Source organism: Lycorma delicatula, chromosome 13 (assembly GCF_047948215.1).
Source record: "Lycorma delicatula isolate Av1 chromosome 13, ASM4794821v1, whole genome shotgun sequence".
NCBI classification, from domain to species: Eukaryota; Metazoa; Arthropoda; class Insecta; order Hemiptera; family Fulgoridae; genus Lycorma; species Lycorma delicatula.
In genome coordinates, this window is record NC_134467.1 from 13,610,726 (window position 1) to 13,635,049 (window position 24,324).

A 24,324-nucleotide genomic window follows, 5' to 3' on the forward strand; every position below is an offset into this window, starting at 1 on the left:
TAAAATGATTAAATAAAGTATTGGGCACAATTATTATTTGTTTATGTATCAAATGATGTCAGAAACAAGAAATTCAGGTCTTTCAAAAATTATTTTATAATTGTTTAAAAACTCGTCAGGTTAGTCCAGCAGTTAAACTTGTCATCACAAAATCAGCTGATTTTTAAAGTTAAGGGTTCTAAGGTTTAAGCCCTTGTAAAGATAGTTGATTTTATATTGATCTGAATGCTATACTGTGGATACCAGTGTTCTTTGGTGGTTGGATTTCAATTAACCACACATCTCAGCCAGTGATCAACCTGAATTGTTCCAGACTACCTGTATGTTTACTGGTACATTATCAATTAAATTGCACTACATCTTCAGCTACATCAGGCCTGGCAAGTCAGTAGCGATAACTGCATTTGCCTATATACACACACACACGCCCACACCCAGACAGTAGCTGGAAAACTGGTTGGAGAAAACAAAATTAGTAGTGTTTAAAAACTGAATGATGTAAAATAAAATAATGATATTTTATCATGAATACCTGCTTAGAAATATAAGTTTTGAGAAGTCTTAATTTCATAAAGTTGTAGGCCTATAATTATATATCTTTAAAAATGTTTAACTACTCTGATTCAGATAACTGCTCTAATAATTCTTTATAAACGGATGTTTCTGTATATCTAAGCTGACAATAAAAAATTGAATTCAAGAATCATGGATTTTTATATGTGATAAAAAATTAAAATTTTGATATGTGACATTTTTTTTAATATTCTATTTGTAAAACTTTTACGTTCTTTAAAATTACATTGCACCATCTATTTGAATACAATTGTTATGATATTGCATAACTCAATTTTATATTCAATCACTTTAAAAATAGAACTGAATTTCTATGTTACTTATATTTTTGGTTGTTTAGGGGTTAATTAGCAGAAATGTCTCAGATAAAATCAATTGATGAACTGTAACTAGATTACTACTTGTTGAAAATATGTATTACATAAAACTATCCTTCTACATTACATCAAAATATGTCATAGCAAAGAATTTTGGATCGTATTTAGAACTGTAAATAATTATTCTTTAAAAATACTTTTCTGAAAACCACCATGTCATGTTTGATGTGTGTATGGGGTAAAGGTAGCTAATGGTAATGGTATATGTAGCAGTTGGTATGTCTTTGTAAAAGGATATCCTATCTCCTTATCTTTATCATTACTACAGTTTTCAAAATAATTCATCCGATTTAAAATTTAAATGTCATTAAATCTTATACACAAATTTTCCTGGCAATTCTTTATTCAGTAATTAATAACTTTTTAGTCTTACATTAATATTCTAAATGCTTAAATCCATTCTAGTCAAAGTAAACATTTATTCAACATGTAAAGTTGATGAAATTGGATGAGGAAGCAACAGAAGAAAAACTAGTTAAAGTGAGAAACCAAAAAGAAAAAAATGGGAACAATAAGGAGGAAACCTTTTTTGTTTTTCCTGTTTAGCCTTCGGTAACTACCATTCAGATAATACTTCAGAGGATGAATGAGGATGAGTGTAAATGAAGTGTAGTCTTTACATTTTCAGTTCGACCATTGAGAATGTACAAGATTACACTTAAGGAGGAGACCTGGATGAAAGTAAAAAATACCGTAATGAAAACAGCAGTTAGAAGTAGGCTATTACGAGATAAATAGTGCCAAAAGACCATGGGTAACAACAAAAATGTTAAGGAAATTTGAAGAAAGAAGGCGGTATAATAATAAAGAAAGAGAAAATGAAAGATCGATTCATTGAAGAATATACGCGTTAAGAATGCAACCACAAAAAAGAAGAGAAAAGTGGTTGAAGGAAAATGCAATAATATTGAAGATCTAGAAAAGAAAAATCAGTACAGTATGATATATAGAATGGTAAAGAGCTTAACATGAGATAAATGGAAAGGATGGTAAAATGCTACATGAAGAAAAAGAAGTAAGAGAAAGATGGAAGGAATACATAAATTACCTATATATGACAAGAAAGAAACCAGAGGATCTAAACATAGAAAAAGAGAGAAGGTAGCTAAAGAGGATAAAGGATTCACACTGATATTAAAATATGAACTGCAAACAGTTAAAGAAATGAAGACTAAAAGATCAAATGACATAGGTGAACTTCCCAAAGGATTTTTACAGATGCTTAAATGAAGAAGTAGTGGTAGAATTAGTTGAACTGCATAATAACAAATTGGAGAAAGGCCCAGTTTTCTGGAAAACTGGTTCTAGGAAATGTATAGAACACAGAACAAAAGGTTTAATAGCACATGTCGCTAAAATATTGTGAAAAGTGCTAAGCCAGAAGTTTGTAAGAATGCAGGAGGGTAACAGTTAGACTGTAGGAAAGACAAAAGAATCAGAAATGCTATAAAAGATGGTTGGAAAAACGATATTTAGAGAGAGGAAGGTCTTTGTTTCACAGATTTATAAAAAGCATTTGATAGAGTCAAATGGAAGAAAATGATGTAGATTCTTAAAGAAAGAAAAGAGAATAGAAAGATAACATACTGATTAAAGAATTATACACAAGACAAACAGAAGCAATGAAAGTAAAATTATGAATGATTGATTAGATCTAGGTCCAGGGGTGAATAATTACCTCTGAGAACCCCTTGGGCCAGGTCCCTGGCCACAAAGGGTGAAAGAATATGGAATTAAAATAAATATTTGAAAAACTAAATTAATGGAAGTGAACATCAAACAGGATATAGTGAAAACAACAAATGAAGGAAACATAGAAAAAGTAAAACATTTATAGGTATTTGGGGATTACAATACCAAAAGACAGGAACAGCACAATAGAAACAATGGCGGCAAAGGAACCCTTCAATAAGAAGTAAAAGGCTGAACTTAATTAAGGAAAAAGTTAATCAAATGCTATAATGGAGTGCTATTGTCTGGAAGAGAAACAAAACAATGAGCAAGAGGGAGGTAGACTGGATTGAGGTTTTGAGATGTAGATATGGAGAACGATGGAAAAAGTAAGAAGGATAAATAAGGTGAAAAATGAGGAAGTAGATCAGGATTAAAAAAGAAAAAGCACTTAAGTGGAAATTACATTGTAGAAAAGGAAACCGGTTAGGAAATTTGGCTAGAGGAAATGAAATCTTGATAACTGCATCAGAAAGATCTGTAGAAAAAAAAAGGAAGAAAGAAAGAAGAAATTAGTAGATGACGTGAAAATTAGAAACTATAAGAGGATGAGGGGGAAGGCATGGGACAAATGAATGGAGATAGAGGTGGCGTAAGAGATCTATTGTCAGGCAGAACAACAGTTTATGATGATAAGCATACACAATGAAGTAATAAAATGACATACCTTTCAGTTAAGATTAAGAAAACTTTGATAAAAATAATCATTTTTTATCGATGTTTCTTAAATATTCTCAGTCATTTTGACATTATTATTATTTATTAACATTTATTCAAGTAACCTATTTTATTAAAAAAAACTCACTAATATAATTAAAAAACCCAAGCGGAAAATTATAAAACCAACCAACCATAGTTGTTTTCAAATACAATTTTATAACTGTAATATAGATATTTTATACAATTACCATTCTAATATACCAATCTATAAAAGTAAGCAAATTATAAAAAGGAAATAGAATTTAAAAATCCTCTTTTTCAAACGAAGAAAATTTGTCAGAAATTGTTTTGACAGTAAACTTTTGAAACTCAAATACCATAGTTCCAGTGTGATAACACAAATAAAATTCAATTGGAAGCTGATAAAAAAAGTAATTATATATATTCCAGCTGATTACCTGGATATTTATTTACCCAATCTTCTATTAAACAGGAAAAGGAAGAATCATACTTATCTATAGTGTAAAATCAAAGTAATTTTATTTACAGGTTTAACCTGGACTTAAAATGCCAACAGGACTACCACCAATCAGCCTAGCGACCCCAAAAATATGGATTCAACCTTAATATTGGTTGTTTTAGATTATTTTTACATGTCACCTCCTTTCCTTCTCAACCCATGGGGGCCCAATATGGCTGCCATTTTGAAATTTGTGAACTTCTTGCTCTGTAATTTGTCATTCATTGGACAACGTTGGTATAAATATGTCTGCTAAATACAGAGTCCAGCAGAAATAAATCCCCAATTTGAAATGTAAATAAAATAGACATTACAATAAAATTATAAAAAAGTTAAATGTATTCTGAATAAACAGTGGTTGCCGTTTATTTTCACATACCTTTTGTTCATTTCAAGAAATTATGTCGTTCATATGCCAACCTTCCCTATCTATACAGGTCTTTAACCTCTCCCTGAAATTCCGCACTACTTTTCATATCATTTCCAGTGGTATTGCAATGATTTGTTGATGGATAGGAGCTATTAAATGATCTAGGGTAGAAAGTGTTGAAAATTATGTCCATCCACTTCTACGCACTTCTTAACACATTGATCATGTTTCTAGGCTACTCTTGTTAATTATACCTTGTTTATTTCTGGGATGGCATAGGTAATATTTATCTTCAATGCTTGTAGGGTATGTGGATTCCTCTTATAAACAATTTTTTTTTTTAATTAACCCACAGTAAGAAGTCTGGACTAGTCAGATCAAAGATCTTGATGGCTACTATCCTTTAGAAGTGAATCTTCCACTGAAAAAATCCTGTACCATCTCCATAGTATAGCAAAAGTGTATAACAAGTTGCACTGTCCTGTTGCAACCAGCAGTCATGCTCATCCTTTTGCAGTAAGGGTATGAACTGTTTGATAATTTCTCGGTAGATGACACCACCCACAGTTTTTTCCAAAAAAACTAGTGTCCTATTATTCGTTGCCTTGAAACAGCACACCATACACCTATTTTTTTGTGGGTGTAGGGGAGTTCAAAGAAAATGTGTGGCTTTTCAGTACCCCGGTCAGGTAGTTCTGACTATTAACATACCCATTGAGGTGAAACCATGCTACATCTGTGAAAAACACTTGATCTAAAATGGTAATGTTGCAAGTTCTTGAACCATTGATAGTATTTTAGCATAATCAGCATTAGTTAGCTTACGGGAGACCTGAATTTGATACGGATAAAATTTCAGCATTCTTCTCATTGCAGTGTGGACTGAACCTAGTAAAATTTTTGTTTTTCCAGATTAATTTCTGCAAATATTTATGAAGAGATCTTGTAATTGCTTCTAATGTCCTGTATGATCTGCGTCGTTAAAAATTACCTGTGTCAGCCACATTAATGGTTTAACATCGAACCTATTTCATGAAATTTTTTTAACTAACTTATGAATAACACTTTTCACTGGTGTTTACTTTTCAAAATTCTCTCTGCCGATACACTTGAGTTATTGTCTCATGAATACACAATCTTCACGAGTTAACTACATTTTAACAACTAACACACTATTACGCTATCTTATTCAAAGGCCAGTGTTCGGCACAGAATTTTTTTTTTAGCCTCTGGGACCACCGTTAAGTATTGCTTCAGAGGATGAGATGAAATGGCAATTTTTGTTGCGTGTAAAAATTCCATACCTGACCGGGATTCGAACCCGCGGCCGAGACGCTATTACGCCACGAAGACCGGCGATTGAACAGAATAGAACGCAAGGGTAGCGGGAGTTTATTATCTTCCTACTAATCGCAGAACCTGGACAAGTGCCACTTGTTGCTATGTCTTTCTTTTATCGGTCGGGTCATTAATTATTTAATGGTGGTTATATATTTTCATGTTTTACTTATGGACGGAGTTGATTTTTGCGTTCCGGTCCTTTAGACCAATGCGAATGAATAACCGTGGCTTATCATGGGAGACTAGGCGGGTACGAGCCTCGTAGTCCCGGCATAATTCCCCTTAGTTCATCCGCTGAAGTCATTTCGGAGTAACAGGAATACGCCTACCAGGGCCCTAGTGTTTGGAGGAATCAATGCGCTCCCCTTTCTCCGGAGGGAGTCGCATGTGCTGACTGAAGTAAAATTGTAAGTTGGGAAAGGAAGGTAGGTAATTTTTAAAGAGAAGCTCGGTCGGCTGGACTCCAGTTCGTGGTGTGAGTTGCGTTGTGGTTCTTTGTTCTTCTTTCTTCTTTGATCTGCCTTTCCGTTCGACACAGTATGGTAATACTTAAATGTATCGGCAATAAGTAATCCTCCCCACTCCCGCTCCAGTCGTACCAACATCTTCCACATTATTTTACCCATCTCACACCAATATATGTATTTAGTATAAAGTGATACAGCCTCTTTTAAGTTGAACACCTGTATGTGTGTACATATATAATACTTGTGTTTGTGAATTATATGTTGCATATGAGCATATTAGACGTATTGTAAACAAAACAATAAAACGTTAGCAACAATATTGCAATCTGATGCAATAATCTTAAACAAACAGTTGTTTACCGGGAACATTTTTGAGCTGCTATTTTTTAAATACAATTATTTTTTATAATTGTTAAATTCTTATAATAAAATAAATACCTTAAAGTATTTCCATTTGTAAATATGTAGAACGCAACTTCTGATCTTTCAAGTTGCATCTGCGTAACAAATTTTCCCAGATCAGTCGCAGCAGTTACCTAAACAAAATTCAAATTTTATTAAATGCAACCAAATAAAATTACATTCGTAAATAATTATTTTTAGTAGGGTAACATATCATATTACACCAGTAATGTAATTTACTTACTTGCGCATCAATATCTACAATTTCTTGTCTGTACAATAAACTATTTTGCAAAGTTACTGCGGTTTGAAATATTAATGCTAATATTGGTATGAACGGTAGAATTAGCATTTGAAAAAGTTGCAGACGTCTACCGTTTTTATGAGACGGATTGATGTGGCATCCGTTTTTTCTACTTTGATGTTCTCCGGCTGGATCCGAACTACATGTACTGTATGTGTTTTCCATAATTACATTAAACTTAATTAACCATTTAAAGAAAACCTCTGAAACAAAAATAAAAACATAAATAATATATCAAGTAAGATTCATTTACTGAAATATTTAATCAAAAAAAAATTTCCGATGGCCATATTTCTGATGAATATAATGTAATTATCTACCGTTTTGAAATAAAAAGGAAAAATATTTAATTCCAGGACAAGAATTAAAAAAAAAAATTAAAAAAAAAAACGTTTTACCATTCTACGACTTCAACGGCGGATTTTTAATCGCGAATAATTTTGGTTTTCCGATTTCAAAGGAAATATCCAATTTGACTAGTTTCGGTGGACTTCTGTACGTATGATGTATCTCGCATAACTCAAAAGCGATTAGCCGTACACTGTTGAAATTTTGGATTTAGGACTGTTGTAACATCTACTTGTGCACCTTTCCCTTTTGATTGTAATCGATCGAACCAATAAAAGGCCAAAATCCAAAAAAATGTGGATTTCGGACTTTTTTTAATTTTAGTAGTAAGCCCTAAACGACTGTTTTAACATCTACTTGAGAACCTCCCCTTTTGATTGCAATCGACTGGGCCTAAAGTGTCCAAAAAAGACCAAAATAAAAATAAAAATTGAATTTTGGACTTTTTTTTAACTGCAGTAATAAGTCCTCATTGAGAGCCTTTCAACGACATATCATAAATGGTACTTATTTTCATTGGTTCCAGAGTTATAGCCCAATAAAATTTTAATTAATGAAATATTTGGATCTTATAAGGGAAAGGCACATTGGTTCGAATGTGACTTCATTTTCCTTTTTTTTAATTTAAATATATTGATTTATTAATAATTATTTACTTAATATTAAATATTAATAATATTAAGATAGTATTATTTATCTTAATACTTATTTTGTATAATATTTTAGATTTTTTAAATAGTGAATTTTTTTGAAATTGCCTAATGCGGATGTAATTAGTTCGCATAGTTGGATAACCGTAAAATCGGAGTTCAGATAATCAGGCTCCCACGTATTATGACTGGATTATCGTCTTTGTTTAATGTATTCTCCATTTTTACTACAACTCATTTAATGTATACCGTGTTATTATTTTAATGTAAGTGGTGAATATGAAACCATTAGTTAATGAATAAGCAAAATATTCCGTTACAACTCTTTATCAATCTCCTACCACTGTCGTACTCTCTCTCTCTCTCTCTCCTCCCTTTTAATTATTAATGCTCTTTATAATTGTGTTTATCTAATTTTTGGACTGATGAATTTATAAAATTTTTATAAATAATTAATATTTTAGGAATTTGAATAAAACCATAGCAGTCGTTGGCCTTTAAAAAAATTAGTGTTTGTAGATAATTTCATAAATTCAACATTTTGTAATAACAGTCTAATTGCATTTAAAAAATTGTTTTTTTCCTCTTAATTTATTTAAGTAATTTTTAAAATACTAAATTATTATTTTACAAAAATAATATCTGTGGCGGAATGGTAGCGTTTTGGCCTTTCATCCAGAGGTCCCGGGTTCAAATCCTGAACAATAATAGCACCTTTCATACGTTAAAAAATTCAATTTCTATATTTTTACGATGAATTAATTCACCAAGAAAAAAATCTGATGTGGACACTACGTAACTTCCTTGTACGCCTATTAAATTCCATATACACATTTTTTAAACTGAAAATTACATAAAATTTTATTTCATTAATAAAGTTGATATTTTTTCATATTTTTTTAAAATTATTATTGAATTATTTATCGTAATTTTTTTTTACAATCAGAGGTTAATAATTATTAATAAATCAATAAATTAAAATAAAATAAAAAAAGTAGATGAATTCTGATTTGAACCGATGTGCATTCCCTTTCTATGATCCAAATACCGTATTTATTCGAGTACCTCCCTACTTTTTTTCTTGGAACTGGAGAGAAAAAAATAAGGGTGCGGGGCTTACTTCAAACATAGCCTTTAGCCTGGATAATTTATGTAAAGTAACGTTTTCTTAGAAGTACCTAAATTCAATCGCATAAATATAGTTACATTAGGCTTTCGTTTATCAATACCGGATGCCGCTTATACAGAATACATCCTTAATTATTAACATCCTGTTCATATTATCGATAGGAACGAAGTTACTTTATAAAACCGATTCATTCTGTATAGGCTGCATCCGGTTCTAATGACGCTACAGTTACAGTATCAGTTACCCATCGTCGTCTTGTCTATCAGCCATAGTCGTTGTACTGTTTGTATATGTGGACGTTTACATCCATTTTATCTGTTTAGTTTATCTGGTAAGGTTTAATACGGTAATTTATTTTAATTACGGCATTAAAATGAGTACAAAAGGGCAGCGTCTACGACCTTTTACGGTAAATGAAAAACTCGCGTTATAGAAGAGGCTGAAAAATTGGAAATCGGGCGGCAGGAAGAAAATTTGACGTAGATGAAAGCCGCATTCGAGACTGGCGTAAGAAGAAACAACTTCTGGTGAAAGGCGCTGGTAATAAAAGGGCTTTTCTTGGCTTAAAACCAAAATACAAAAACATAGAAAAAATATTGTACGACTTTGTTATGGAAAAAAGGAAATGCGGTTACGCTGTTACGACAGAAATGTGTCGATCATATGCTCGTGAAATCGCTAAATCGTTGAATAATGTTGATTTTAAAGCAAGCCGTAAATGGATAACACGATTTTTGGCAAGAAATGATTTGTCAATAAGACGAAAGACGACCGTTTCTCAACGACTTCCGGACGCTTATGAACAAAAAATATTACATTTTCACAAATACATAATAAATCTTAGAAAAGATAAAGGCTATTTGCCTTCTCAAATAGGAAACGCTGATCAAACCCCCCGTATATTTTGAAATGCCGTTTGTCAAAACCGTAAACAAAAAAGGTGAAAAAAGTGTTACGATTCGCACCGGTAGTAATGAAAAACAAAGGTGTAGCGTTACGCTTTGCGTTACTTTTGATGGATCAAAATTATCTCCGTACATTGTTTTAAAAGAAAAGCTCTTCCTACCGTACAGTTAAATGGAGTTATTATCAGAGCACAGGAATCGGGTTGGATGGACGAAACCTTAATTTTAGATCGGATCAGGTGTGTATGGCAAAAGCGATCAGGAGATTTACTTAATAAAAAAAATACCGGTGTGCTATTAACGGATAATTATCGTGGGCATACGACCGATAAAGTGAAAGACATTTTAAAAAAGGGTATGACAGACCAAGTAATAATTACAGACGGATTGACATTTCTATTGCAACCGCTAGATGTCTGCATTAATAAACCGTTCTGCAATAAAACAACTGTATAGTAAACGGATGGCTGATGAAAACTTTCTCACGCCTACAGGAAGAATCAAACGCCCAGATTTTAACCGGATTTGTGTTTGGATAAAAGACGCTCGGGAAGGTATTTCCACGGAATTAATAAGGAAACGTTTTAAAAAATGCGGAATATCTAATGAACTTGATGGTAGTGAAAACGATCACCTTTGGCAGAGCGACGTGGAGACTACCGGTAACTCTTCTACAGACATTGACAGTGATAGTGATTAATTAAAAATAAAATCCCATATTAAAAAGCGTATTTAAATGATCCTTTTCAACGTGATACTTTCTTTTCGTTTTACTTGCTTACTGATTCTGAACTAAACTAGTACTTACGGGTATTAATTATCAATGTAATATTAATACTGTAATTTAAATGAACGAATTAAATGCTTTACTTTCTGAATATTTACGTATTTTTTTATCATATCTGTTGCACTTTAAAATACCAGTATATACTCGATTTTTTTTTTTTAGATTTTCGGTCCAGAAAATCGAGGTGCGGGGCTTATTCAGGGGCGGGGGGTACTCGAATAAATACGGTATTTTATTAATTAAACCTTTATTAGGCTATAACTCTGGAACCAGTGAAAATAAGTACCACTTATGATATATCCTTGAAAAGCTCTCAATGGGAGCTTATTACTGCAGTTAAGAAAAAGTCCAAAATCAAAAAGAAATTGGATTTTGAGCTTTTTTTTGGTTCAATCGATTGCAATCAAAAAGGTAGGTGCACAACTAGATGTTACAACAATCCTAAATCCAAAATTTTAACATTCTACGGCAAATCGTTTTTGAATTATGTGAGATACGTACGTCACGCCGAAACTAGTCAAAATGGATTCACGGATTATCAAAACGGATATTTCTGTTGAAATCTGAAAACCGAAATTTTGCGCTATCACAATACTTCCTTTACTTCGTACAAAGAAGTAAAAAAGGATAAAATTAAATTTCGTAAGAGAATATATTTTTAAAAAAACATAATCAAAAATATGTTCCTTATGATTTTAAACACAGTAATATTTTTTACTGGTTTAAGTAATAGATTAAATCGAATAGTCATTGTGTTTGGTAAAGTTTTTAAAGTAACTGAACAAAATATTTCATTAGATATTATAAAAAATCTGACAACAAAATTGTAACATTTTCCTTTCATTGGTTATTTATACTTATACAGTGGAAAAATAATAATAGAGTATATATATCTTGAACAAAATAATACTAATAAATAATTTTATTTGTAATAACAAATCACCAGAACGTATTTCATTACTATAATAGCGATTTCATAATTAGATACGGTGTAAGTCATTGCAAATTAATTGAAGTGACTTTTGGAATTCACTACTATGGATGCTGGTGTGAACAGAAGTCGCTGAGTGATGTAAGGAGCAGTGTAGGGATGCCATAGCTTACTGCGGACCCCCCTTCGACATTACATAGTCTATAGTGTACCCGGCAAAACTTTGCTTCTGCCAAAATGTACCACAGTTGAAACCTCACCAATTCCACCGGTTTATAAATCATAAATAAATAACCTAAAACTTCTTTTTTTGTTTAGCCTCCGGAACCACCGTAAGGTATTACATCACAGGATGATATGTATGAATGTAAATGAATTGTAGTCTTGTACAGTCTCAGGTCGACCATTTCTGAGTTGTAAACGATTACAATTACGACCTTATCGCATTCAAACGGTTCATCGACTTCTTGAGCCCGACGAAGAAAAACGGCTACAATATTGTCGACGGTTCCGTCGATTTCGCGTGAGGTAATTAATGTTATGGATTAGTTATTTTTCACAGATGAAGCACGGTTTCATTTGGATGGCTACGTAAACAGCCAAAACAGTAGAATTTGGAGTGCTGAAATTGTAATTGTTTTTCGTGATAAACGAAAAACAATTACCCCCGCAGAAGTTGGGCGTGTGGTGCGCGATGTCGCGGAAGAAAATAATCGGTCCTATTTTTTTCGATTACTCCATTAATGCAGAACGATATCAGGATATTTATTTCGGTTCATCGCACTCTTGGAAGAGAGGAAGACAGACACTGCCGGCTACAACATGACGGTGCGACATCGCACTACGCAGGTTCAACTATTGATTTTTCTTTGGTAATCGTGCTATCGGTCGAGGCTTGTGGCCACCAAGATCTCCAGATGTGACTGCGGCGGATTTTTTCTACGGGGTTACCTCAAAGAAAAAGCCTACAGCAACAAACCACGAACACTTGAACGATTGAAAGTCAACATTGAACAAGCCTTATTAAATATCCGGCAACAAACTTTGAAAAAAGTTGCAAGAAACGCTGTAAAAAGAATTGAAGCTTGTATTCAAGAAGATGGCGGCCACTTCCAACATTTACTCTAAATGGTAATAATAAAAATTACAACATTTACATTTACACATGCCTTTTTATTATTTCAATACCTACCAATATAAGGTTGGGTTGTGTTTTATATGGGTTACCTTTCTTTTTCTTACTTTTCCTGTTTAGCGGTAACTACAAACTGTAACTACCGTTTAGATAATTCTTCAGAGGATGAATGAGGATGATATGTATGAGTGTAAATGAAGTGTAGTCTTGTACATTCTCAGTTCGACCATTCATGAGATGTGTGGTTAATTGAAACCCAACCACCAAAGAACACCGGTATCCACGATCTAGTATTCAAATCCGTATAAAAGTAACTGCCTTTACTCGGATTAGAACCTTAGAACTCTCGACTTCGAAATCAGCTGATTTGCCACGACGAGTTCACCAGTAAACCAATCCTTCCTTTTTCTTGTTTAACCTCCGGGAATTACCATCAGGTATCACTTTCAACGGCTGAATGAGGATGATATGTATGAGTGTAGTCTTGTACAGTCTCAGTTCAACCGTTCCTGAGATGTGTGGTTAATTGAAACCCAACCGCTAAAGAACACCGGTATCCACGATCTAGTATTCAAATCCGTGTAAAAATAACTGGCTTTACTTAGGACTTGAACGCTGGAACTTTCGACTTCCAAATCAGCTGATTTACGAAGACGCGTTCACTACTAAACCAATCTGGTAGATTTAAAACTTCTTTTACTAAATTTAATTTCGATGTATGTATCGAGAGATAATATATATATATATCGATTGTCATCATCTATATCGATCGTTATATATGTCAATATCGATTTCCTCAGACAGTTATTAAGTGATTAAAAATATTTTGGAACCTAATAATCTGTAAATGCACCCGGAACAAATAGTAATATATTGTGAAATTTTTAGCGAAATCGGTTAATTATTTTTTGAGTTACTAGGGCACAAATATTTCTATGACCAAAATATCAGGGGAATTTTTTTTAAAGGATAATTAATCAACTCTTACATTAAAATATTTCCCTTATAAAAAGAGCGGTATAAATTAATTTTTAATTACAAATTTATTTTGTTAAAAGATACTGGTTATTTTTTCCAATTTATTTTTTAATATAATACATGTGTATGTAACTTTTATAAAATATTACCCGTTTGATTTGATTTATTACTTTTTATGGTAACAGTATATAAATACATATACATATATATATATATATATATATATATATATATATATATATATATATGAAGAACACGTCATTAGTCGAGTCAGTGTTGGATTTCTACTCAAATTTCACTATAATCCCATGTGGATGTCCAAGCTTTTCCCATACTACATTTTCTCTAACATCTCATACCCATAAAACCTACTTTCAAAATTAATTTGATTACCTACTCTTTTGATCTAGATTATACACACATCCACACAACACGCGCGCGAACACACACACACTCATACACACACAAAGTAATTTACTTTTCCATTCCATTTCTCTTCTTTCTGATTAGTTATTTTTTCTTGAAAGTTTCTTTGATATTTTATTATGAATTCTCTTTAAAAGAAACAAATCATATTTTATTTATTCAGATATTCAGAACAAGCATATAAATAATAAATTTTTAAATACACTTCAAGAAAGGAACAAATTTAATTTAAACAAAATTGTATCCCTTCATTCAAATGATTATTTCGTTCCTGGTAATAATTAATATATATTTTTTTTAATTTTGATTGTTTATATGATTTTAAAACTGATTTAACATTTGTCTGGGTTTTCATGTAAATACGTCGTTAACGTTTTTCAATAATAATTTTAAAAAAATAAGGTTTTCGTGCAAATACTTTTAAAATTTTTTGATAAATCTAAAAAAATCTTTTTCGTTAAAAAAATACGTTTCCATAGAAACAATGTTTATAAAAATAAATTTATTAAGTATTTAAGATTACATTTATTGTTGCTATTAGGGTCACGCGGCTAAAGCAGCGATCCGACAAGTCCTAAAACTGAGGGTTGTTCTTGATGCACGGCTTACACACACAACTTAATTTAAAATATTTAAATATAATATATTTTTCGTTTATTTAATTCAATGATTCTAATTAAAGCGCGTCCGCATACCTATTTAATTTTCTAGAGTATGGAGGTACTAGCGGCGACGGTCGGCACAAACTAAACTAATGTAATTTCACAACTTCCATAGAACGAATTCGCTTGTACGGTCGGTAGACTGGTTTAGCCGCGAGATTTAACGTACCAGATACCGAGTCAACCGGGCAATCGAGTCCGAGACCCTTCCTTTCTTTTTCCTGTTTAGCATCCGGTAACTACCGTTTAGATAATTCTTCAGAGGATGAATGAGGATGATATGTATGAGTGTGTAAATGAAATGTAGTCTTGTACATTCTCAGTTCGACTGTTCCTGAGATGTGTGGTTAATTGAAACCCAACACCACCAAAGAACACCGGTATCCACGATGTAGTATTCAAATCCGTGTAAAAATAACTGGCTTTACTAGGACTTGAACGCTGTAACTCTCGACTTCCAAATCAGCTGATTTGGGAAGACGCGTTAACCACTAGACCAACCCGGTGGGTTCGAGTCCGAGACCCGGCCAGACCGAATTACTTTTTTACACTTTAAATATTATTTATTTAATTCTACCGCTCACCTATGACGTCACAACATAGAAGACGACTACAGTTATTTTTACACGGATTTGAATACTAGATCGTGGATACCGGCGTTCTTTGATGGTTGGGTTTCAATTAACCATACATCTCAGGAACGGTCGAGCCTGAGACTGTACAAGACTATACTTCATTTACGTTTATACCTTTAAAGTAATACCTTACGGTGGGTTACCTTTCCGGAGGCTAAACATAAAAAGAAAGAATGAAAGAAAGATGACTACAACAGCTGTACGTCAGTGCTACACTTGCGCTCCTTGTGATAAGAGGGGATATTAATAACGCACTATACCCATTTAGCCACTAGCTTATTGAAAGCATTTTTTGGGGTGTAGGTGCGACTTTTCAATTTTTTTTTTGGAAATGTATTTTAATTGTTCACAAATGTGCCTATGAAAAATAAGACTTAATTTGGTGAAATCTCGAGATACTGAGGGTGATCTTCTCTGCAATCTCACTTTAACGCCATGAATACTCCATATACTGAAGTAATCTGACCAAGTTTGGTGAAAATCGGTCGAGTAGTTCTGGAGATAAAAGATAAAATCCGGTGTTTGGTAAAACACCGAAAACAACACACACGTACATGCGAACATTTCCATTCGGTTTTTGTGCTTTTTTTTGGGTTCCTTTGCTGTCAAAACGTAAAGATCCGGTAAAAACCGCACATGTCCAAATTGGACCGATTACAATACTTTCCCTTCTACCGCTATCTAGACGGGAAAGTAAAATGTATATAAATATTTGTATGAAAAGGTTAACCAAAATAATTAAAAGTATTAATTTTTACGCTGAGTAAATATTAAATACTCTGAGTAGGTAGGATTTCGTGCATTCGTATTTCGTGCGTTCGTATGCCGGTCAGACATATTTTTTATTAAAAAAAGATTTTTAATTATATTTTTTTTAATAGATAGTTTCTATGAATTTCTATGAATTACAAGGTTTATTCAGAGAATAACCTAAAATTCTTAATAATGCGCCAAAGGAGATATTTAATGACATGCTATTGGCATCATTGTATTCCGCATAACTTTTTTTGTAACCGCGTGTTCTGGGATTGTTGTTTAGTTTTCGTGTAATTGATATTTGAGTGCAACGTGTTTAAGTGTGAGTAGCGATTTTTGATGATTGAACTTCAATGTCGTAACCGTAAACTCAACTTTCGTCTCCCGTAATTATATTTACATGAATGTTTCATCGTCATCAAACTGTTCAGGAAGTTGCCGACAGACGTCCACTCGATTTTTTTTCTGCTATTCTGTCATCAAATGAACAAAATTTGACGGCATGATCCAATCGACATGCACACTTCTTCTATAGGTTCTTTAAAAGTCAATCAGCGATTTGCATGCACTTGATCATTGATTTTTCCGAACATGAGTGTGTTCTATTGAACTTGAAGGCCTTCCTGGTCGAGAGTCATCTTCAATCGATTGATGACCACTTTTAAATCGTGAAAACCATTCGTAACATTGCGTACGACCCAGAGAATCATTTCCGTAAGCTTTTATCAAAACTTGAAATATTACTGTGGAAAATTTTCCTCAGTTTCACGAAAAATTTTAAATCGCTCCTGAAAATCACACGTTACAAAAATTGATACTAACACTTAAACATTTGCATTCAAATAACAATAAGACGAAAACTAAACGAGATATCAGCAATCCAAGAAAATGTGGTTACAGAGGAAGTTATGCGGAATACAATGCTGCCAACCGCACACCACTAAATATCTCCGTTGGCGCGTAATTAAAAATATTCGGTTATTTTCTGGAAATCGTATTTTTTAAAAATATATTTTTTAAAGGATATTTTAGATGGAAGCTTTTATAACAAAATAATACGTTTTAAACATTTTTTATGCGTCATGAAGTTTAGAAAGGGTGTTTCTTGAGAGGTTGAATTCTTTCATTCTACGTTCCCTTAATATATTCACAATTACATAAAAAAATAAGTTTAAAAATACCCTGTCAAAGATATCCATTCTGAAAAAAAAAGAAATTTTTAAACATTTTTGATTGGTTAATTTTTTTATAATAAATCTTTTTTTAATTTGGTTTTCATAAAAAATAGTATTTTCCGAAACATAGATTTAATATTAATTTGAACAGTTTTTTATTAAAAATTAACCGTTTCATTTAAGAGAAAATAAAAATCTTACTCAATGGTCGGATCTATTCGACGACAATTAAATCTAGGTTCAGACGTGAAGAGTTTACTGAACCGGAAAAAATACATCAGACTGTTACGGTTTCTCTGTGGTAATGGGATGCACTTAATTTAGCGATTTTGCTTACATGAGATCCCTTACGGAATACAAAATAGTGGTCCTGTTCCAAGATTTGTAAGTCGCTAATGGAAAAAAAATCTTATTCAAAAAGTTATTTTTTAATCTAATATTTTTGTTTGTATATGACATTTGGCAGGCAGGAGTAGGGTTCATAATGAACAAGAAGATAGGGAAGAAAGTAGAGTATTTCAAAACGCATAGTGATAGAATCGTTGTAATAAGGATAAAATCAAAACCTAAACCGACAACGATTGTTAACGTCTATACGCCTACAAGCGCCCATGATGATGATGAGGTAGAGTGTGTATACGAAGAGATTGATGAAGCAATTAAACACGTAAAAGGAGATGAAAATGTAATAATAGTTTAATAGTTGGAGATTGGAATGCAAGCATTGGAAAAGGCAAGGAAGGAAATATAGTGGGTGAATACGGGCTGGGCAAAAGGAATGAAAGAGGGGACCGACTTATAGAGTTTTGCACGAAGTATAATATAGTAATTGCCAACACCCAATTTAAAAATCATAATATAAGAATATACACTTGGAAAAAGCCAGGCGATACTGCAAGGTATCAGATAGATTATATCATGGTTAAGCAAAGATTTAGAAATCAACTCGTTGACTGCAAAACTTACCCTGGAGCAGACATTGATAGCGACCATAATTTAGTGATAATGAAATGTAGATTGGGGTTTAAAAACCTGAAGACAAGGTGTCAGATGAATCGGTGGAATTTAAAGAAGCTTGCGGAAGAGGAGGTAAAGAAGATCTTTGAGGAGGACATCGCAAGAGGTATGAGTAAAAAAGATAAGGTAGAAAATGTAGAAGAGGAATGGGAGAATGTTAAAAAAGAAATTCTTAAATCAGCAGAAGCAAACTTAGGCGGAATAAAGAGAACTGGCAGAAAACCTTGGGTTTCAGACGATATATTGCAGTTGATGGATGAACGTAGAAAATATAAGAATGCTAGTGATGAAGAAAGTAAAAGGGACTATCGGCAATTAAGAAATGCTATAAACAGGAAGTGCAAACTGGCGAAAGAAGAGTGGATTAAAGAAGAGTGTTCAGAAATGGAAAGAGAAATGAACATTGGTAAAATAGACGGAGCATACAGGAAAGTTAAGGAAAATTTTGGGGTATATAAATTAACATCTAATAATGTGTTAAACAAAGATGGTACACCAATATGTAATACAAAAGGTAAAGTCGATAGATGGGTGGAATATATTGAAGAGTTATACGGAGGAAATGAATTAGAAAATGGTGTTATAGAGGAAGAAGAGGAAGTTGAGGAGGATGAAATGGGAGAAACAATACTGAGATCTGAATTTAAGAGAGCATTAAAAGATTTAAATGGCAGAATGATTCCTGGAATAGACGGAATACCTGTAGGATTACTGCGCAGTGCAGGTGAGGAAGCGATTGATATATTATACAAACTACTGTGTAATATTTATGAAAAAGGGGAATTTCCGTCAGACTTCAAAAAAAGTGTTATAGTCTTGATACCAAAGAAAGCAGGGGCAGATAAATGTGAAGAATACAGAACAATTAGTTTAAATAGTCATGCATCAAAAATCTTAACTAGAATTCTATACAGAAGAATTGAGAGGAGAGTGGAAGAAGTGTTAGGAGAAGATCAATTTGGTTTCAGGAAGAGTATAGGGACAAGGGCAGCAATTTTAGGCCTCAGAATAATAGTAGAAGGAAGATTAAAGAAAAACAAACCAACATACTTGGCGTTTATAGACCTAGAAAAGGCATTCGATAACGTAGACTGGAATAAAATGTTCAGCATTTTAAAAAAATTAGGGTTCAAATACAGAGATAGAAGAACAATTGCTAACATGTACAGGTACCAAACAGCAACAGTAACAATTGAAGAACATAAGAAAGAAGCCGTAATAAGAAAGGGAGTCCGACAAGGATGTTCCCTATCTACGTTACTTTTTAATCTTTACATGGATCCGGCAGATAATGATGTTAAAGAACAATTTAGATTCGGAGTAACAGTACAAGGTGAAAAGATAAAGAAGCTACGATTTGCCGATGATATAGTAATTCTAGCCGAGAATAAAAAGGATTTAGAAGAAACAATGAATGGCACGCATGAAGTCCTATTCAAGAACTACCGGGTGAAAATAAACAAGAACAAAACGAAAGTAATGAAATGTAGTAGAAATAACAAAGATGGACCACTGAATGTGAAAGTAGGAGGAGAAAAGATTATGGAGGTAGAAGAATTTTGTTATTTGGGAAGTAGAATTACTAAAGATGGATGAAGCAGGAGCGATATAAAATGCCGAATAGCACAAGCTAAACGAGCCTTCAATCAGAAATATAATTCGTTTACATAAAAAATTAATTTAAATGTCAGGAAAAGATTTTTGAAAGTATACGTTTGGAGCGTCGCTTTATATGGAAGTGAAACTTGGACGATCGGAGTATCTGAGAAGAAAAAGTTAGAGGCTTTTGAAATGCGGTGCTATAGGAGAATGTTAAAAATCAGATGGGTGGATAAAGTGACAAATGAAGAGGTATTGCGGCAAATAGATGAAGAAAGAAGCGTTTGGAAAAATATAGTTAAAAGAAGAGACAGACTTATAGGCCACATACTAAGGCATCCTGGAATAGTCGCTTTAATATTGGAAGGACAGGTAGAAGGGAAAAATTGTGTAGGCAGGCCACGTTTGCAATATGTAAAACAAATTGTTAGGGATGTAGGATGTAGAGGGTATACTGAAATGAAACGACTAGCACTAGATAGGGAATCTTGGAGAGCTGAATTTGGAACCAGTCAAATGACTGAAGACAAAAAAAAAATATGACATTTCATATCATCATCATAAAATGATAATTCTTCAAATCTTACTCTGTGAAAAAGACATTTGTATTATAAATCTGAAAAACCAAATTCATTAATTCAATATTAAAAAAAAAAACAATGATCGTTCTCATTTTCATAGAAACACTTTTTGTAGAAGGAAATTTATAGTATTTATTAAATAGAAAGCTTTTACAGCCCTTTATTCAATTTGAATTTTTTTAAATTACGGGCGTAACTTGCTTTTGGTAATTTAGCACGATCAAATTTCGTAACGTATGAAAAATGCCGTTTCTGACCGTGATTTGAACCTGAACATCCGGAAGAAAGGCCGAGACACTACCATTCCACCACGAAGATTATTTTCAAAATACGCGCGTACGGAAAAGCGGCGATATTCTCCGGTTTATGTTGGCGATTGAAAAAGGTTCACCGACGAAATAGAGAGATACCATGTACACCCGCCTACCAATCCCCATGCCCGAGCATTGACCTCTCCGCTTAATCGGTTCTGCCGCACAGTGGCGGCTCGCGTATAGGCAATGTGGAACTGCAGAACCCCTACTTCCACTTGCTATTATCGATAACATTTAATATAACTAGTCCTTTTTTCATTAATTTTCTCTTTATACTTGTACAATATATAATCCTTAAGTTTAAATTCAGTAGCCATCCCCGGTTTATGAAAAAGATACAAAAATCTTTGTATGGAACTGTGCGCTTTACAGCTCCGGCGGAGCGTTGTTTGGCTGTTATGCATAGGAACTGCACGCGAGGATGCGAGGGAGAGAGAACTGTCGCTCCCGCAGTGTCGACCTTGGCGTGCTATTGGAACGTAGTTTTTTTGTACTGTGCTTATGTAGGGAACGTTCCATGTTGGTTCTCTTTTCTAGTTTAGTCAGTGGAAAGAATATGAAAGCGGTTTAGTTGTTTTTTCAGTAGCGATCAGAAGATGGCGGTAAACAAGGGCCCTTTGATCGCCAAATCTGTTTAAAAACACGCCGGAAGGCAAAAGAGAAAGTAATCAGTAAAACTTAATTACGTATTTGTCTCTGTGTACATAGAAATGAAATTTAAGCTCCATTGGACTATACTGTTTTTAAGCAAACATTTTCCAGAGTGAAATTTTATTATTTATCCGGTTAAACTGGGCAGTGCTTAAAACCCGCGTACCAAACGTAAGGTGAGAGTAATTCTTATCATTATCAGTCAGTAGATTCCAACCAATCGTATTCTTTGTATTTTAACCAATCAGAAGGCGAGAGTAATTCTTATCATTATCGATCAGTAAATTCCGACCAATCGTGTTCTTTGTATTCAAACCAATTATAAGGCGAGAGTAATTCTTATCATTATCAGTCAGTAAATTCCGACCAATCGTGTTCTTTGTTATCAAACCAATCATAAGGTGAGAGTAATTTTTATCAGACTATGAAACATTAGAAGGTGGGGGATTGAGGGGGGTTTCCCCCTCAGTTAAAAGAAAATCACGTTATTTTTTCCGAATTATCTACTGAAAATGTTTTTACAGTTTTATATGGGAGTTTTTTTTTTTGAGGGGGGTTTGAGGGCACAGCCATCATGTCGGTAAATTAAAAAAAAAATTGATATTCTGTTATCAGATAACGTATCTAAATTGCATGAAATTTTTTCTAAAAACATTAAGCACTTAACTTGGAGTAAAATTGATAACGTCAAAAATTTTCCAGTAGAACAAAGAACTTTGGAAACCTGGAAAACCAAAGCGCCGTGCGAAGCGAGGCCCTCGCGCGGCTAGTATTTAAATAAAATAATAAATATTTTAAATTAAGTTATGTATGAATATGTGGGTAAGCCGTGCATCAAAATCAACCCACTGTTGAAGGACTTTCCCGAAATGCGGGTAAAGCTACCTTCGGGAAAGTCCTACAACTGTGTTGTCAGCCTTTTTTCTTTATTTATAAATTTAAAAAAATATTTAATTTTTAATAAATTCCTTTTTTTTTACTGTTCCATCCATATATATCTAGTTTATTTGATTTTCTAGGACATGAAATAGGTAATAGATGAAAATTCCTTTTTTAACATAATTACATAATTATTATTAATTACTCGTACGAAATTAGACTAATTTAATAACTAATAAATACTTAGATAAGTAAATAAATACAATTGTATAAAGGAGAAAATAAACAAAATATTTTAATAAATTTTATCGGTCGTATAAAAACGAGAAGTATCAAAATTATTGTTGTTGACTTGTAAAAAGTAATAACGTTGTTATATTGTACGTAGTGTAACAGTACATTAAACACACACACACGCGCGCACACACACAGCAAACAAAATACAGTAAAAATTTAATGGTTTGTTATGTTAAAAAGTCAGCTTGATATCGTTGTGTTATAAACTTTATTGTCATCAGACTAAGAAATTGGTCTAGTATAAGAAATATCGATATAAGTAAACAAAACAATTTATTTTTTACAACTTAGCCAATTTTCTGTTAAGCCTAGTCAAAGGATGATGGTTTATTGTTACATAACCGACACAAATACAAACAAACACCACTTGTTTTACTGGATACGTAGAAGACTATGAATGGGTACAAAAAAAAAAATATTATTCTTCCTGAGAGAAAAACTTTATTTTTTACAGTTATAACTTAAGTAACACTTAATGGAAAGAAATTACTTTTATATTATATAAAGCTTCTTCTTTTTCTTTTTTTTTAGCTTCCTAGACTACTGCTTTAACGGATGAGAAAAATTAAATTTTTTAGCGTGTGAAAATGCCATGCCTGACCAGGAATCGAACCCAGGACCTTCGGATGAAAGACCGAGATGCTACCATTCGCGCCATTAAGACCGGGGCGAATTTAAAACAATTAATTTATTTTTAACTAGCAAACCCGGCAACGCTTCGCTATTTCTACATTTGAATATATATATACAGGATGATTCAGGAGAATAGGGTAATACTTTGAAAACTCATTCTAGAGGCTAAAAATAAGAAAAAAGTTCATATAAACATAGCTCCGAAAACGCTTCGTTAGCGAATTATACAGAGTGAAAGATTTTGTCCGAGTTTCAGTTCCTCCGGGTAAATTAAGGTTTTCTGAAATTCTGGGAAGGTCAATTAAGGAGCAAATTCAATTGTTTCTTATCGTTTCTGAACTGGGAAATCGAACAAAATAGGTCCCAAAACTGTATCTCTCTTAGTTTCTAAGATATCCCGTGTAAAACGCCAAAAATAGGGTCAAAAAACACATTTTTTTACGTTTGATGTACAATAACGTTGTTAAATTGGCAATAAATCATGCATTTTTTTCACGTAAATTGTAGAGAATTTAATTATAAGAAGATTGGTGTAAATAATATCAACAAAAAAGAAATAAAATTTTAAACATGTAGATTTTTATTAACAACCAACGAAAACTTAGAAGAAAATGTTACAAAAAAACAGATGTGTCTAGTAGGTACAATAATTTTAGACCTACGGAAAACAAGTTGGCAACACTGATTTTTTTCATCACAATTTGTTTAAATAATATTCATTATCAGTTAATTGTGGTAATGTGTTGTTAAATAACCTTTCGCTAATCAATGGTGTTTGCAGTATTACGTCGAATTGTTATCGTAAAAATTTCAGAAAACCGTTAACAAGTGTAATTTTGTATTCATTTTACAGCGCATAAAAATCAAGTCTGTTAAAAAAAGTGAAATTCTGTTTAGTTTTGTTTTGAAAAATGCCGCGTATCTTCACTAATGCCGAATATACCGACGTGATTTTCATCTATGGATTTTGCAATAGAAGTGCTGCGGCAGCGGTTACGGAATATCGACATAGGTATTCCGGTCTTGTTGTACCAAATCGTAAAGTATTTATTACAATTTTTAATAATCTTTGTCAGAACGGTACACTTCCC

The 24,324-nt window shown here is 32.9% G+C and overlaps 1 protein-coding gene across 2 annotated transcripts in view; it reads right to left on the bottom strand.

Annotated features, from left to right (window-relative positions):
* The window catches only part of LOC142333932 (uncharacterized), a 137,361-nt gene that overhangs the window by 26,995 nt on the left and 86,042 nt on the right, over nt 1-24,324 (bottom strand). For both annotated transcript variants that reach the window (XM_075381558.1, XM_075381557.1), the window contains 2 exons: nt 6,686-6,948; nt 6,478-6,575 (listed from right to left, as the gene is read on the bottom strand). In XM_075381558.1, coding sequence (XP_075237673.1) covers nt 6,478-6,575; nt 6,686-6,948 — 361 coding nt within the window. The remainder of the gene's footprint in view (nt 1-6,477; nt 6,576-6,685; nt 6,949-24,324) is intronic.